Source organism: Chionomys nivalis, chromosome 25 (genome assembly GCF_950005125.1).
Source record: "Chionomys nivalis chromosome 25, mChiNiv1.1, whole genome shotgun sequence".
In the NCBI taxonomy this organism is placed as follows: Eukaryota; Metazoa; Chordata; class Mammalia; order Rodentia; family Cricetidae; genus Chionomys; species Chionomys nivalis.
In genome coordinates, this window is record NC_080110.1 from 29198606 (window position 1) to 29213059 (window position 14454).

The 14454-nt window shown below is 50.7% G+C and overlaps 1 protein-coding gene across 1 annotated transcript; it reads right to left on the bottom strand.

Annotated features, from left to right (window-relative positions):
* Nucleotides 1-3460: 3460 nt before the first annotated feature.
* Tac3 (tachykinin precursor 3) lies at nucleotides 3461-9852 on the bottom strand. The gene is made up of 7 exons (XM_057758185.1): nucleotides 9715-9852; nucleotides 9048-9166; nucleotides 6831-6936; nucleotides 6626-6655; nucleotides 5977-6030; nucleotides 5632-5708; nucleotides 3461-3684 (listed from the first exon to the last, which is right to left on the bottom strand). The coding sequence occupies exons 2-6, from the start codon at nucleotides 9159-9161 to the stop codon at nucleotides 5653-5655; spliced, it is 360 nt and encodes a 119-aa protein (XP_057614168.1). The 5' UTR covers nucleotides 9162-9166; nucleotides 9715-9852; the 3' UTR covers nucleotides 3461-3684; nucleotides 5632-5652.
* Nucleotides 9853-14454: the final 4602 nt, after the last annotated feature.

The window sequence follows — 14454 nt, forward strand, 5'->3', positions numbered from 1 at the left end:
AGCCATTTGGGCAAGAAACTGCTCTTGCCTGGACTGTAAATGGACATGCAGGACCCACAGAAAAATGACTGCTGAACTTGCCTAAAGGTGAGACCATCCTTTGGGGTTCCTGCTTCATGAAAGAGTCTGCCAGACATTCTGCAGGACACAGAAGAAAGCAACTGATGGACTGTCATTACAAGGCAAAACAGATCTTCAAATTTCCTGCTTCATGGAAAAGTCTGCTGAATACTATGGCCTGCAGGCTGAAGAGGGATGCTCCAATGTTACCAAACCAAAGAAGAACTTTGGGTGACTGTCCAGGCAGTGAGATGTCTCTGTCAATTCTAGAGTTTTGGAAGTTGCTTACAATGCACTTCCTGTTTACTTAGGTAATATATCCTTCTGCAGTCTTTGATGGAGTTGAAGAATAGATAGTTATAATTATAGTTTTCATTAGTTATGATAAAAGATAAAGTAGATATAAATATTGTAACATTCTTGCTTGATACCTGTTTTGTTATATGTAATTTTGCTATGTTAAAGTTAAAACCTTCCTTTTTATTTAAACAGAAAAGGGGAAATGGTGTGGGAAATCCTTCTGTGTATGTGTTGCTTTTATTGGTCAATGAATAAAGAAGCTGTTTTGGGCCTGCAATAGGATAAACTGAATAGTGAGAAAAAGGAGGCGGAGTCAAGAAGCCGTGTAGCCCTGCCAGAGACAGACCCCAAATGGAACTTTACCCAGCAAGCCACAGCCACGTGGAGTACACAGACTAATGGAGATGGGTTAGTTTGGGATATAAGAGTTAGCCAGAAATATGCTTAAGCTATTGGCCAAACAATATTGTTTCTGTATGATTATTTTGGGTCTAAGCAGTTGGGAACAAATGAGCAGTTTCCTCTCAATACCTATTCAAGCTACACTTCAGCATCTCCACCACATCCTTAAGGACCTGACCCTCCCCAATGGTCTCCCACCTAGATCCATTCCCCCCACTTTCCTTGGGTGAGGGAGAGGTTGTCTCAAAAGTCCTCAGTGGGGGCTGGAGAGATGGCTCAGCGGTTAAGAGCATTGCCTGCTCTTCCAAAGGTCCTGAGTTCAATTCCCAGCAACCACATGGTGGCTCACAACCATCTGTAATGAGGTCTGGTGCCCTCTTCTGGCCTGCAGGCATACATACAGTCAAAAGTCCTCAGTGTCTCTCATTCTCAGTGGTAGTCCTTGACATCACCAAGTGCGTCACTTCTTGATCCGGCTGTGAATGGGAGTTTTCTCTCCTTTTCCCACCTGGATTGTGTAGCTGTCGGTCAAAAGGAGACCCAGTTGGAAACTAGAACTTTCCCTGACGTATAAGAACTGCAGGCAGGGCATCTGGCTCCAAAGCCCGGTTCTGAGGGTCCTTGGGAAGGCTGAGCGCCATCTTTGTGTTTCCCCAGCTCAATTACACAACTACAACACCTGGCTAAGACTGGGAAGCACAGGGATTTCCCTGATTGGGGTACAGAGCCACCCCTTGGGACTGTGATCATTAACATATCAGGTTGATAAAAGACACCCACACTCATGACATGTAAGGTCACATTCTAGGGTCTACTATGCAGTCTTGAAAGGGTTGGTAATGGACTCACTACGAAAGAAGAGCCGGAGGTAATGATTGCCCTTTCTGTGACTGCAGCAGCCAGTTAATACTGAGGACATCACTTCTCTTTGGACCTCTGTAGTAACCTCCCTGTCTAGCCTCCACCCCAACTAGATCAAGTTGTGTTTGCTTGTCCATAACCCTGCTATACTACAAAATCCATGAGTGGGTGTCGTGCGGATTTTTGAGGGTGGGCATTTTTATTGGTCCCAGATAGAGAGGGCAACAACAGACCAAAGAAATAATTGTGTCTAAAGGTCAGCTTGGTGAGCCTATGAGTTTGGAGTTCAGGTTACTTGGAGGAGCAGGTTATTTGTGGGAAAAGCCCCTCACCCCAGCATGGGCAACACTTATGAAAGCTGTATCCCAGTCAGCGTCGTCCAGGCAGCTGACCTAGAACTACAGGAGGCTCCCTGCAGTAGCTGGGGAGGAGCAGGGATTCCTTAGGCTTCTGCCTCTAGCCTTCCTCCTCCCCTCACATGGGAATGTTAATAAGCCAGCCTCAGGAGGGACACGAATGGAAGATCACAGCTCCTCTGACCAAAGACAGCAATAATCAGACATACCCCGGAGGGAACAGCCACCAAGAATGGCTACCTTCTCATCCCCCAGATCTGTTAAAACCCACGCTGGGGAGAGGGGAGAATCTTTACACAGCCCCCTAAGTATGTTTGCCAGAGCTGCTGGCTGAATTTTCCCAGGCCTCACCTAGAAACACAGGCAACCCTTTCAGAATGTCTGTTTTCCCCTTTTCTGAAACTGATCTATGACAATTAGATTACTTCAAACTATCCAAATGTGAAATTTGTTTTTTTTCCCTTGAAACGGAGTCTCCCTATGTGACCCAGATTGAGTGCTTGGGTGTTCCAGGCTTTTTCTTTTGGACCAACAACCAGCTCCCAGATCGTGACCCAGAGACTTGTTAGTTTTGAATTCTCAGCCTATCTTAGGCTTGTTTCTGGCTAGCTCTTTAACTTGACCTGTTTTTGTTCATCTACATTTTGCCTTGGGGTGTTCAACCTTCTTTCTGTATACCCTACTTTCACTGTTTCCCTATATCTGGCTGGCTGATGGCTGCCTGGCTTCTAACCCCTGGTGTGTTCCCCTCTTTCTCGCCTCTTTTTCTCAGTCTTCCCTCATCTTCTATTTATTCTTTCTGCCTGCCAACCCTGCCTATCCTTTCTCTTCCCAGCTATTGCCACTCAGCTCTTTATCAGACCAATCAGGTGCCTTGCGTGGGCAAGGTAAAACTGCCTTCCATAATTAAACAAACACAACATAAACCAAAGTAACACACCTTTACACAGTTAAAGTAATATTCTGTAGCAGAAACAAACGTAACACATCCTTGCCTAGTTAAAATAATAGTCCACATCAATGGGGTTACAGATGTGTGTCTATCTGGTGTATACCTGTTCTTTTATTCACCAAGTCCGATGTTAATTGTATGAAGAATTGTTTAGGGTTCTATTAGAACAATTAGTGTGTCCAAAATGAAGATGTACTTATTTAGCTGTCATGTGTAGTGTTTTTGTTTAAATTTTAGTCTCTCTTTCCTTCCCTCCCTCCCCCGCTCACGTGTGTGTGTGTGTGTGTGTGTGTGTGTGTGTGAGAAGGGGCCGATGCCATTGCACAATGTGGATCAAATAACAATCTTTGAGATCTATTCTCTCCTTCCGCAGTGAATTCCAGGGATCAAACTCAGGTAATCAGGCCTGTGTGGCAACCCTTTTACCTGCTGAACCACTTTGCAGGCCCTGTATCATCTTTTTGAATATATGTATTTCTGGAGAAACCCACTCACTCATCAACCAATCTCTCACATCACTCCTTGGTGAAACCCTTTATTGTTGAAGAGGAGACATTGTATCTTTAATGCAGGACACTACCGAGACCACAGTCGATACTTAGTGCCCAAGGGATTGAGGCTGTTCATATGCAGCTTCTGTGCCGAGCAGGAGAGAGCCAAGAGGAGATGGGAAAGCAAGGGAAACCGGAGAGCATGCGCTGGGATTAGTCGGGGGACTGTCTTCGTGAGGAAGTCGGGGTCCAAAGCAGAATGCTAAAGACACAAATAAATAAAACTTTAAAATCCCATCTAAGTCCTACAAAGCGCCACTATCCCACCCACCCACTGAAGAAACAAGACATGACCATCTCTACAGAAGGGAAAACCTTTGGGCTGGGGACTAACCGCTGGCAGCGGGTGCCTGCCCCTCCCACAGTGTACTAAACATTGTCCTGGTGTCGTGATCTGTGCTGTGCGTGCAGGAAAGTGAGGAGCCCAGTTCCTGTCAGCCAGCTCTCCCACCAGGAGGTTGGCACAGACACATCCCATCCACAGGGACTGGTCTGCCCCTCCCCACCCCTCCCCCATTCACAGTCCTTCTTCCCAGACAGGCTCTTAATGACTTCTGTTTTCAGTAGCGTTATGTGAATGAAATAAGATGACGCAGTTATCCGTGTTAATCCACTTCCTCTAATCGACTTTAAATGCTAGCCCCTGGGGACCGCATGTCCCATCTGTCTGGCACCTAACAGGTTTAGAATACCGTCAGTGGTTGGATTGGGAAAGCTGCAATTACTGGCTCAGTCCCTCTGAAAGAACTTGGATTCACCAGCAAATATTAAAAAGGAGATTTCCACAATGCACTTGCATTTACCATTTGTATAAAATACTATGGCAAAATTGCACAGTAATTATCTTTATGGCCAGTGTATAACGTTGGAAGAGAGTATGTCACCCAGATATAGCTACCCGTATAATTATCTGGCCATCGGCGGGACTGAAATAACCATCTAATGAGAGCAAAATGATATGGTGAACACCACGTAATCAGCGAGTTACAGTTATTACAGCCCTGTGTGCCCTCTCGCCCACAGTAAAAGGGGGACTGGACCCAGTCCCTGGGCTGAAGGAGTCATGAACAGGTGGTATCGAGGGTCAGCTTCTTGGGTCTCCGCCTTGCCACCCTGAGACCAGTGACTGAATTCCCAGAGCAAGGGGAGAGAGGAAGGAGGCTGCACAGACTGCAGAGGCTTCCCAGCGCCCCCACGACCTCACTCCTGTCTTCCTCTCTTTAGAAACCAGCAAAAAGGAAGGCATCGATTGAGTTGCTGTTGCCATGTGTGCGTGGATGGCATCGAGGCAGAAGTTTCTGTGTGTTGACTGGATTTCCCTGAGGGACTCTCACACTAGTGGACAAGTGAGGAATCTCACAGCCCACTCAGGCCCGAGGTCTGGCCTAGACGGTTTTCAGCAGTCAGACAAAAGTCAGCCAGGGGGACACATGAGGACACTCTCAGCCCACCCTCCCGCAAGCTCGGCTTCCAGACCAGAAGAGCCATAATATAGATGACTCTCAGAGGGCCAGGAACCATTATGAAGGCTTCGTCTGTAAAACTGAGGCATGACGTTACATCAGGTGTTGGCCAGGGAGACACAGTTAAAGAGAGGCAGGTGAGGTTCATATTGAATTTAGGACATGCTTTCAAACACTCTGCTGCACTGAGTGGCTAGGATGTGGTTTCCAGCTATTTCCAGATGTTTAGCATGCCTGAATCTCTTCCTAAACCAGAATTGCGCTGACTACATTCCAAGGCTATAGCTCGTCACAGTTCAGCCTCCTTGGGAGGCAGATGCCTCAGCTGTGAATCAGACCTGCAGGGCCTGCAAGATGATCTCACCGTCTTCTGTACAGATGACAAGAAGACAGTGTCCAAAAGCACAGCTGACAACCCGGGGGATGCCTCTCCCTGCTTCCTAGCACCGCTCCCTCTGTCTGCTCCATGACACAGGAGAAAGAGATGAAAGAGAGTGTGTGGATGAGTGCATGCGCGTGTGCGTGTATCTCTGAGCGTCACTGCGTTTGGCTCGCGGTGTGCTGGACACTGGTGATGAGTCTGTATTAGGGCAAAGGTGTGTGCTCTGTAGCATCTATGAAAGAAAGCCACAGCTAACAGCTCCCACTTCCTCACCCTCCTCACCCCTCCAGCCAACAGAGCTTACCTTCTTCTTCTTACCAGGGGGCTATTTGAGGGTACCAAAGCTGGGGGTATTCTCTTCAGCCACATCAGTGTGAGTGTCTGGGGTGGAGGAAGCATCATAGTTAAAAAGAATTCTTCCAAATCAGTGAAGGACTGGCTGGCTATGAAAGGCAGCGCTGGAAGACAGAGCTGGGAGAACAGCTCCCTCTCTCGACCACAGCAGGGCTGTCCTACCGTGCTCAGGGACAGCAGGGCTGTCCTACCGTGCTCAGAGACAGCAGGGAAGTCCTACTGTGCTCAGGGACATGACTGATCCTGACTATAGACCTGAGCTAGTACCCAGACCCTCCTGTTGGGTGTACCCTACCTGGCTGGCTGTTCCTCTTGCCCATGAGTCCCACAAAGAAATCATGCATGTCACCTGAAAGAAAAGGCCACTGTTTGTCAACATACATGTCAAGACTTCTGAGACTATTCTCTCTCTCTCCCCCTCCCCAAGGTCTAAGCATGCTACCCTGTCGCTGTCCCAGAACTTGCTATGCACCAGGCCAGCCTTGCATTCTCCATCTCTCCTTTCTTAACCTCCGAGTTCTGGGATTACAGATGTGTGTCACCACATCTGGTTCCTCTTTCTCTCACTGTAGCCTGAACCCCACTGCTAGCAGGTGCATCATCTGCTTGTCTTCTCTTTCCGCCCCTCCCCCAACACTCACACACCCACACTATACCAGTTTTCTACCACAGCAGGTCTGTGGCTTAGAGTCTTCATTTCCAACAGGAGAGTCCCTACTTAGTTCCCAGGGACCAACTGGTGAGGGGTGGGACCGTCTCCGTGCCCCTCAACCTGCTCTCTCCTTGTTTCTGGTGCCATCTCCCACTCAGAAAGGCTGGCTAAGCAATTACAGATGGCATATTGTCTGCACCATCTGAGTCAAGATCAGCCAAAAGGCTGACTGGCTGCTCGCCCGTGGAACTCCAGGCCAGTGGTCAGCACAGATAAGGAAGAAACTACTCACGTTTCTGAGGAAGTGATGTCTCCTTAGGTCCTGGGAAGCCCAGCACAAGAGTGGGTGAAAGCAGCAATTAGAGAGGAATTCAAATCACAGCCCTCACTAGGACACCCCCCCCCCGTCTCCCTCCCCACTGAAGGGGTTTCCCAGCCCAAAACTCATCTTCAGAGCCCTGCCCTCTGCCCCTTCCCTCTCCAGAGCCTCCTCCTACCCGCACTAGCCTTGCTCAGCGCTTTCAGCAATCCTTCCAGAGAGACGGAGCGGCTGTCGTAGAGTTTCCGCAGCAAAGACTGGGGCAGCTGATAGAGGCCAGAGTCCTTGTGGGGAAAGAGGAGTGGAGAGTTGAGGGCCAAGGTCCACACCCATCCACCTGCTCTCTTCCTGCACCAAGCAGCCTTGCCCCAAACCCACCACAGCGGGATCCAACACCCTGGCAGCAGCACTGGGGGCTTGTCAGAAATGCAGACACCTACCTGAAACCTGGACAGGGCCTGAATCTGAATGTGACCCCACGGTGCTCATACGCATGGCGAGGTTTGGGGTCATGTGGAGATTTCCCAAACGACAGGCCTGGTAACTGACTTCCTGGGATGCCCATCATGCTGTCTCCCAAAGCTAAGGGTGATTGTCTCCTGGAACCCCTGCCCAACCCAGCTCCCGCCACCTCTCAGTGACAACGCCCCAGGTTCAGGAACCGGTTTGCTCAAGGATGCAATCAGTCCCCTGAATGCGCCATGAATTTCCCACCCCCAAGAAAGGCCCTGCACATTTAGCAGGTGTCCTCTGGCCTGAATCTCAGTTGTGCCCCTCTCTAGAGCCTAGTACGCTTGGGCTACGGAGGACATCCAGGATACACCTCATATAAGCTACCCAGGCACCCCACACACATAGTGCACCCAGTATCTCTCCTCCTCACAGACCTTGGGGAAAGAGGTGGTCTCTTTTGTTGACCAAGAGAGGCAGAGGGGTTTCCTTGGGGCCCTAGGTGCTGTAGTAGGCTTGTCTCTGAAGAACCCAGAGAGTCTTACCACCTGACTTCACAGCCTGTTCTTGTCACTTACCTAGCAGCAGGTTTTGTTTGGACCTGGTGTAACCACTGCCACCTGCATAGCTCATAGCTGCCCAGGCGACCACATGTGTGCATGTGAGTGTGTGTGTATGTATGTGTGTGTGTGTGTGTGTGCATGCTCTCTCTCTTCCTCCTTCTCTCTCTCTCTGTCTCCCTCCTTCTCTCTCTCCTCTCTCTCTCTCCTTCTCTCTCTCCTTCTCTCTCTCTCCTTCTCTCTCTCCTCTCTCTCTCTCCTTCTCTCTCTCTCCTTCTCTCTCTCCTTCTCTCTCTCTCCTTCTCTCTCTCTCCTTCTCTCTCTCTCTCCTTCTCTCTCTCTCCTTCTCTCTCTCTCCCTCTCTCTCTCTTTCTCTGCCCAGTACATCGCTTCCCAGAAGCCACTTTTCCCAAATTGTTCAAATACTCAGCCCACCTCCTCTAATGAGATGCTAACCAGACTGGAGCTGGAGAGGCAGAAGGCTTCACACGCTGAATTTGTAATAAGTCCCACCTGTAATCATCTTAAAAGCATTTGTACCAAATTTGTACCAATGTAACTGCTGTCAACCCAAACCCCTGAAAAGACTTCCTCCCTGCGCTCCCCCTGCACCGACCCTGACAAGTCCTATTCTTCTTCCTAAAGGACCTCTGGGAATGCAGGCTCACCCTGGCCTGCTTCTCAATTTCTTTTACTCCTCTGAGGACACAGAGACTGGAAGTAGGCAAGGAAGGGAGAGAAGGGGACGCCCTGGGCCCTCAGACACACCTGGGACCGTGGGAGGAGGGTAAGGAGAGGGTGGGGGCGGGATCTGCATCAGGAAAATAAGAGAACATGTGTAACTGATAGATGTAATAGCACGCAGAGGGCCACTCAGGGGAGAAATCCTGCCTGCGTCTGGCTCCATAGGAGGGGAGCTGTCCCTTGCCAAGAGACAGAACTGAGCCAGACTACAGAGAACTTGTGTAGCCAACTTACCCACAACACCACTCGATCACCATGTCATCAACAAACAACCGAACAACATATTTTCTAATTTAAAAAATTGCAATTAAAATATAACTACATTATTCCATTTCCAACCCCTCTCATGTACTCCCTCTCCTCTCTCTCAGATCCAAGCCTCTTCTGTAATTGTTAAAGAATATATATACTCCTAAATATACTAATGCAATCCACTCCATCCATATAATGCTGAGCAACGTTTTTTAAGGTACACTTTATCTACAAGATATCCAAGACAGAGAGATACCCTGGAGACAACGGAAACAGGAGAGAAATCTAGAGACAAAATGCCACCAGCCCACCTTCCTCCCTCCAGCTATCCAGACGGACAGAATCTCAAGTCTCCCCGAGGTACTGGATCCTGTCAGGGGACATCTTACCTCGCTGTGCCTCCCAGCAGGCGCCACCTGCCCCGGAGACTCCTCACAGACAGCCCCGAAGCTGCCAGCCAAGCAGAGAACCAGGATGGCCGCGAACAGCATGGCGCCCCTCATGGTGCCTAGAGGACAGAGGTGAAAGGAAGGAAGGCACAGCTTGGTGGGAAGCCTGCCCGCCTTCCTGACCCTGACCCGCAGCTCTGCTCCACCACACTTTTCCAGCTCTCCACCTCCCCTATCCGAGCCCTGATCTGAAGAGAGTGAAATGCATCTCTGAGAAGGGGGTCCCCCATTAAACATCTCCCCGGGATCTGCCCAACAATGAGCAATGATAGGGTATGGGGGTCTCTAGATCATAAGGATGATAGATTCACAGGACGTGCACTGGTCTGTTTCTTCAGTTAGCTTGAGAAGAGACCCTGGATACGGTCTTGTAGTACTAGATAACCCCGAGACTTAGAGAAAAACTTTCTAACCTGTAAGAATCAGTCTTGATTCTGGCCCCAGATGCTAAACATTAATAGGTCTCCATCCTCAGGCCCTTTCTGATGCCTTCCTGGTACCCTACTTGCCTATCAGAGGCTGCCCTCTCCCTTTTTCCCCTCTGGTTCTAGTTCTAAGCCCATCATCCTGGGGCCAGCTGCAGTCCACCGCACTACCCAGAACCTACCTGTGGAGCTGGCTGGACGGCAGGATCAGGGAGCCGGCTGGTGCTGCTGCAGAGAGAGACGCAAGAGCGCAGGGCTCTGGAAGGTGGCAGGGACCAGTCCCAGCTCCCTGATAAAGGTTCTGGGAGGGTTTGGGGGAGCCGAGGGGAGGGGCTGAGAGTCACCAATCCCAGGGTGGCTGGAGGGGAGGAGGAAAGCTGGTAGGGGAGAGGATGCAAGCTGCTGTCACACACCCAGACACGCAGGCGCACGCGCGCACACACACACACACACACACACACACACACACACACACACACACACACTTGTCCTGCAGCCCACTTTCCAAAGGCACCCAAGGCAGGCACTCTAAGGAATGTCGTTGTATGTGACCTCTCACAGGATTGCATGCCAGATCGAGCTCAGTAGGTGTGTCTCCTGGACCTTTTTCTCAGAACTCGCCAGCTCCTCTTCCTTTATCCTCTGAGCTGGACTACAGCCTAGAACAGCTCAGACAGGTGTCTCTCTGCCCCTGCCACCATTCGGCAGCTGGGGCTGAGGCCCCACTCCAAGACTGGGGGTGAATCTGGTTCCTTCTGCCCTCCTCCCGGTCTTTACCCCAGGGGAGAAGCAGGGCTGCTGGACTGAGGATGGAGACCCTCCTCTGCCCACCTTTGCCTCCCTGACTGCACCAGTGGCCTCTTGCTTCCACCCTTCCTGCTGCAACCCAGTTCACCAGGATTGTTCATCCCCTCCTCACCTTGCTTTGCTTGCAACACTGCTCACCTCCTAACTGTCTCCCTTTTCCCTCAAAGCTCAGACATCTTCTCTGACCCTTCCAGCCCTTGTTGACATCCCACACAGATGAGGGGCTTTTCTGTGGTTTCTTAGCCCAGGACAGAATCGGGGGAGGAGAGCAAGGATCGGAATTAGAACTCAGAGAGGACCAGTAATACACAGCAGAAGTGGCAGCTGGGATCTGGCCACAGGGGGTGGAGCTTAGATATGCCGTGGGATTTGAGTTTCCTGGCCTCCACAATAGAAACAAGAAATATTCCCATTTTTATGACTAAGAAACTGAGTTCAGGGAGGTTCGGTGACTTGATCTAGCATATACAACAATCTGGCTCTTCTTACTCCAAATCTCTCTGTTGTTTGTTTGGATACAGGGTTTCTCTGTGTGTAGCTCTGACTGTCCTGGAATTTGTTTTGTAGATCAGGCTGGCTTTGAACACACAGAGACCCGCCTGCCTGTTTCTCCCGGGTACTGAGATTACTTAGAACTAATTTAGCCACAGCCAGGCTAAATCTCTCATTTGTTTCCCCCTGCATTGGCATGCTGAACTTCGAGGGAAACCACTTGCTCTTCCGGAGGGCATAGAGGGACATCTTCCCGAGACTCAGAGATTTGGAAACTTGAACCCTTTTAGGTTCTGGGATGAGAAGAGAGTTAGTTGTGTGTGCCCCTCTTCCACAGACTCCTCCAGTCACCCTACTTAAGATTGCTCCCACTCTGAACCCCACCCCCTTCCTCCAGCACTTAGACCCAAGAGAGTTTATTTCTTCTGTCAAATACACCAGCCCTCCTAAGCATCTCAAGGACAAGTGTTTTGTCTGTTATTGTATCCCTCACCCTACAGTATTTGGCATATCAGAGATGCTCAATAAAAATTTATGGAAAAGGAAGCCAGACCCAAGATTTTTTGTTTGGTTGTTCTTTTTTTTGTAAATTTCTACCCCCAAATATGAACACTTCTAGCACTAACAGGGTTCTGAAGTCCTTTGTCCCCATTCCACATGCCCTGGGACTTGGGTCGTATTGATAGAAGGTCACCCTGGCCCCGTGTTCACCCCAGAATGTGGGTAGCAGCTGGGCATCAAGGTCTCTTTACGATAGGAGAGGCTAACGGGGCTTCATTAAAAGTTTCTCATTACCCAGTTAATTGCAGGACTGTGTATGCAAAGAACATGGGCCAGCACCCAGAGCTGTACCATTAGGTGGGGTGAGGGACAGAAGTGGGAGGCATTTACATGCAAATGGCATAACATGTTCATTCCTCCAAGAAGGCCAGCGGTTGCTTCCGACTGGACCTAACCTAGATGACTCCCTCCTCCTCCTCCCCAATCTGCAGCATCCTAGAGACAGAAGACCAAGCTGGGCTGACCAAGGGAGTTGGCTGTGCAGGAGAAGGTGAGTTCAAAAGCTAAGGACCAAATGCCTGGTGGCCCTGGTTCTGTCAGCCCCTCCCCCCAACACAGTCACCCCATCCCCAAGCCCTAACATCAGGGAAGCAGAGCTTCAGCAAAGGTCCCACCATGAATAATGTCCTTTGATGATGCTGTATCTCACAGAGGATGGCAGGAGTCGAGGCTGGGAGGGAGCTGATCACCCTTGATCTCTGAGATTAGCAAAGACTTGAAAGGGTGGATGCTGACCCGAGTTAGAGAGGTGATGTAGGAGGGAGGCATGAGGAGCTGGAACAGGCAGCTCCGTTTGTCCACGAATCGTATGCAAATGACACGTACAGTGTCTGTTTCTGCTATGGAGCTGTTATTAAGCTATAGTTTTTTGTTTGTTTTTTCTTTGTGCATTTATTTGAGGCACATCTCAGCTGCTGTCTCCATAGAGAAGACAGTCATAAAGTCCGGGTCTGTAGCAGCAGGTACCCCCATCCCTGACCCCACTAGACCCCACTATCTGCACGTGTGCGTGTATGCTCAGTTGTACGGAGGTGAGACAAGTTAGGGGCACATGCTTGTGTGCACAAGACGACGTGCGCCTGTTCTCCACGTACTCAACTGTGGACTCCTTGGGTGAGGGCGGGGCTGGGCCCTGTGTGACAGCGAGGGCTGACAGTTCTCTGTCGGTCAGTACCTGCAGCCAGAACTAGGAAGAAGCCCTGAGGGCCTGGAAGAGCCTGGGCTGAGTCAGAGCTGGATTAAGCCAGCTCTGAGGCCCTTGAATGGCTTCTCAATGGGGGGCGTCAGGGTGGTCCCCAATAGCCTGTGGCCCTCAGAGGTTGAAGCAGCCTACACTTTGAGAGTCACTGAATGTGCTGGGGCAGGACCAATGGCAGAACTGATTCCCACAGGACTTCGAGTCCTTTTCCATGTGTGGGAAGTCCATGGGTAGGAAAATGGGGGCCTATAGACATCAGGACCCTGGGCTCCAGAAGAAAGGAAAGGCAAAGACAGCAGAGAGGAGGCAGGGGAAGATGGGAGGGGGGGTGGTGAGCCCCACCCATCCTTGAACTAGTATCCATCAACACGGTGGAAGAGTGGAGGCCCAGGACCCATTTAGCCCTCCCCATCCCCGCCCCCACCCAGAGAGCTGGCAGCTCCCTCAGCCCTGGGAGAAGAAAAGCAGGATTGGGAGCAGCAGCTGCATTTTCTCCTGAAATTGCTTCTGAAAATGACCAGACACTTCACTGGGAAAGTGACGACAATTTGGGCCCTGGGAGCAGGAGATGAGGTGGAGAGCGGGGGCGATCAGGCTCAGGTCATCACCCGCTCCCAGCCAGACAGGATCTTCTGATTCTGAGAAGTCAAGGTTGGAGCTGTCATCTGGGGAGTGGGAGGCTAGCGGCTAGCCAGAGCCTGAGCTACCCGTCCTCCAGCCCAGCCCCGACAGGACAGGCTTTAGCTCCAGTCTGGAGGGGAGAAAGAGAGAGAGAGAGAGAGAGAGAGAGAGAGAGAGAGAGAGAGAGAGAGAGAGAGAGAGAGAGAGAGAGAGAGATTAATCTGAAGGCAGGAAGGATAGTTAATCAGGTCTCCCTGCCAGCATGATTACTTGGGCCCGTGAGCTGCCTACCGATGGAAGCTGTAAGGGACCCAGGCTCAGAGCTCGGTGGAGGAGGCAGGGAGGAGGCAGGGAGGGTGGAGACGGTGAGAGGAGGAAGAGACAAGGAGAGACGGGAACAATGGCAGCCCTTCCTAATCTCTCCCTGGGTACAGATCCAAATTTCACAGCTATGTGCAGCATGTTCCCCAAAGATAGAACAGGGTAGAGAGACAAGACCGTCTCTGAGGAAAGAAGGATGAAGAACAGTGGGAAATTTCTAAAAGATATTACAGAGTAACACTGTCAAAGCCCACACAAACCGAGACAGCGAGATGGCACAGTCCGAGCCTGGGAAAATGATCACGGTGAAGAATAGAGGGAAAGGGTTAGTCCTAGGGATGAGCAGGTCTGATCAGTGAGTCTGCCTGCCGAGGGCTGCCAGCTGTGGGAGAGTGCCTGGCAGCAGCTTGGCATCTCAGAGGCATGGAGAGGAAGAGGGCTCCTGGGAGGCAGGTGTGATACAGCCCATCTCTGGGGTAGAGGGTGCCGGAGATCCTGGGAGCAGGGTCCCACCATACCCCAGTTTGCCTCAGCTCGCATGAGCCCGGCAGCCTTAGGCTGCTTTTTCCATCTGCAAGGAGCCTCATCTCCAAGGCAGGCATCTTTACGTCTTCCCCCAGGGACACACTTAATGAATCAGCGCATTGGCCACCTGCGACCTGAGCCCTACCGGGGACTCCTCCCCAGGCTCTCTAAACTCTGCTGGAGCTCAGCCGGTCAAGGAGGCTGGAGACAATTCCCCCTCTTTTCTTCATTGTCTGTACTATCTGGTTCCCATGAGCCTAAGGGACACATGGCATGGGGGAATGGAGGTGGAGGGTCCGAGTATGACTGGGTAAAAAAAATCAAAGAGTCAAGCAAATGATGGCAAGGAGGTGAGTAAACATGGACCCGCCAACACCGCCAAGACCTTTCTGAAGCG

What these genes read in the sequence shown, in the direction of transcription:
- Tac3 (XM_057758185.1), bottom strand. Translation starts at nt 9,161, where the DNA reads ATGAGGGGCGCCATGCTGTTCGCGGCCATCCTGGTTCTCTGCTTGGCT. An exon ending in GCTGAGCAAGGCTAGTGCGG is followed by an intron (nt 6,656 to 6,830) that starts GTAGGAGGAGGC and finishes TGGGCTTCCCAG; the next exon opens with GACCTAAGGAGACATCACTT. An exon ending in GACATCACTTCCTCAGAAAC is followed by an intron (nt 6,031 to 6,625) that starts GTGAGTAGTTTC and finishes CTTTTCTTTCAG; the next exon opens with GTGACATGCATGATTTCTTT.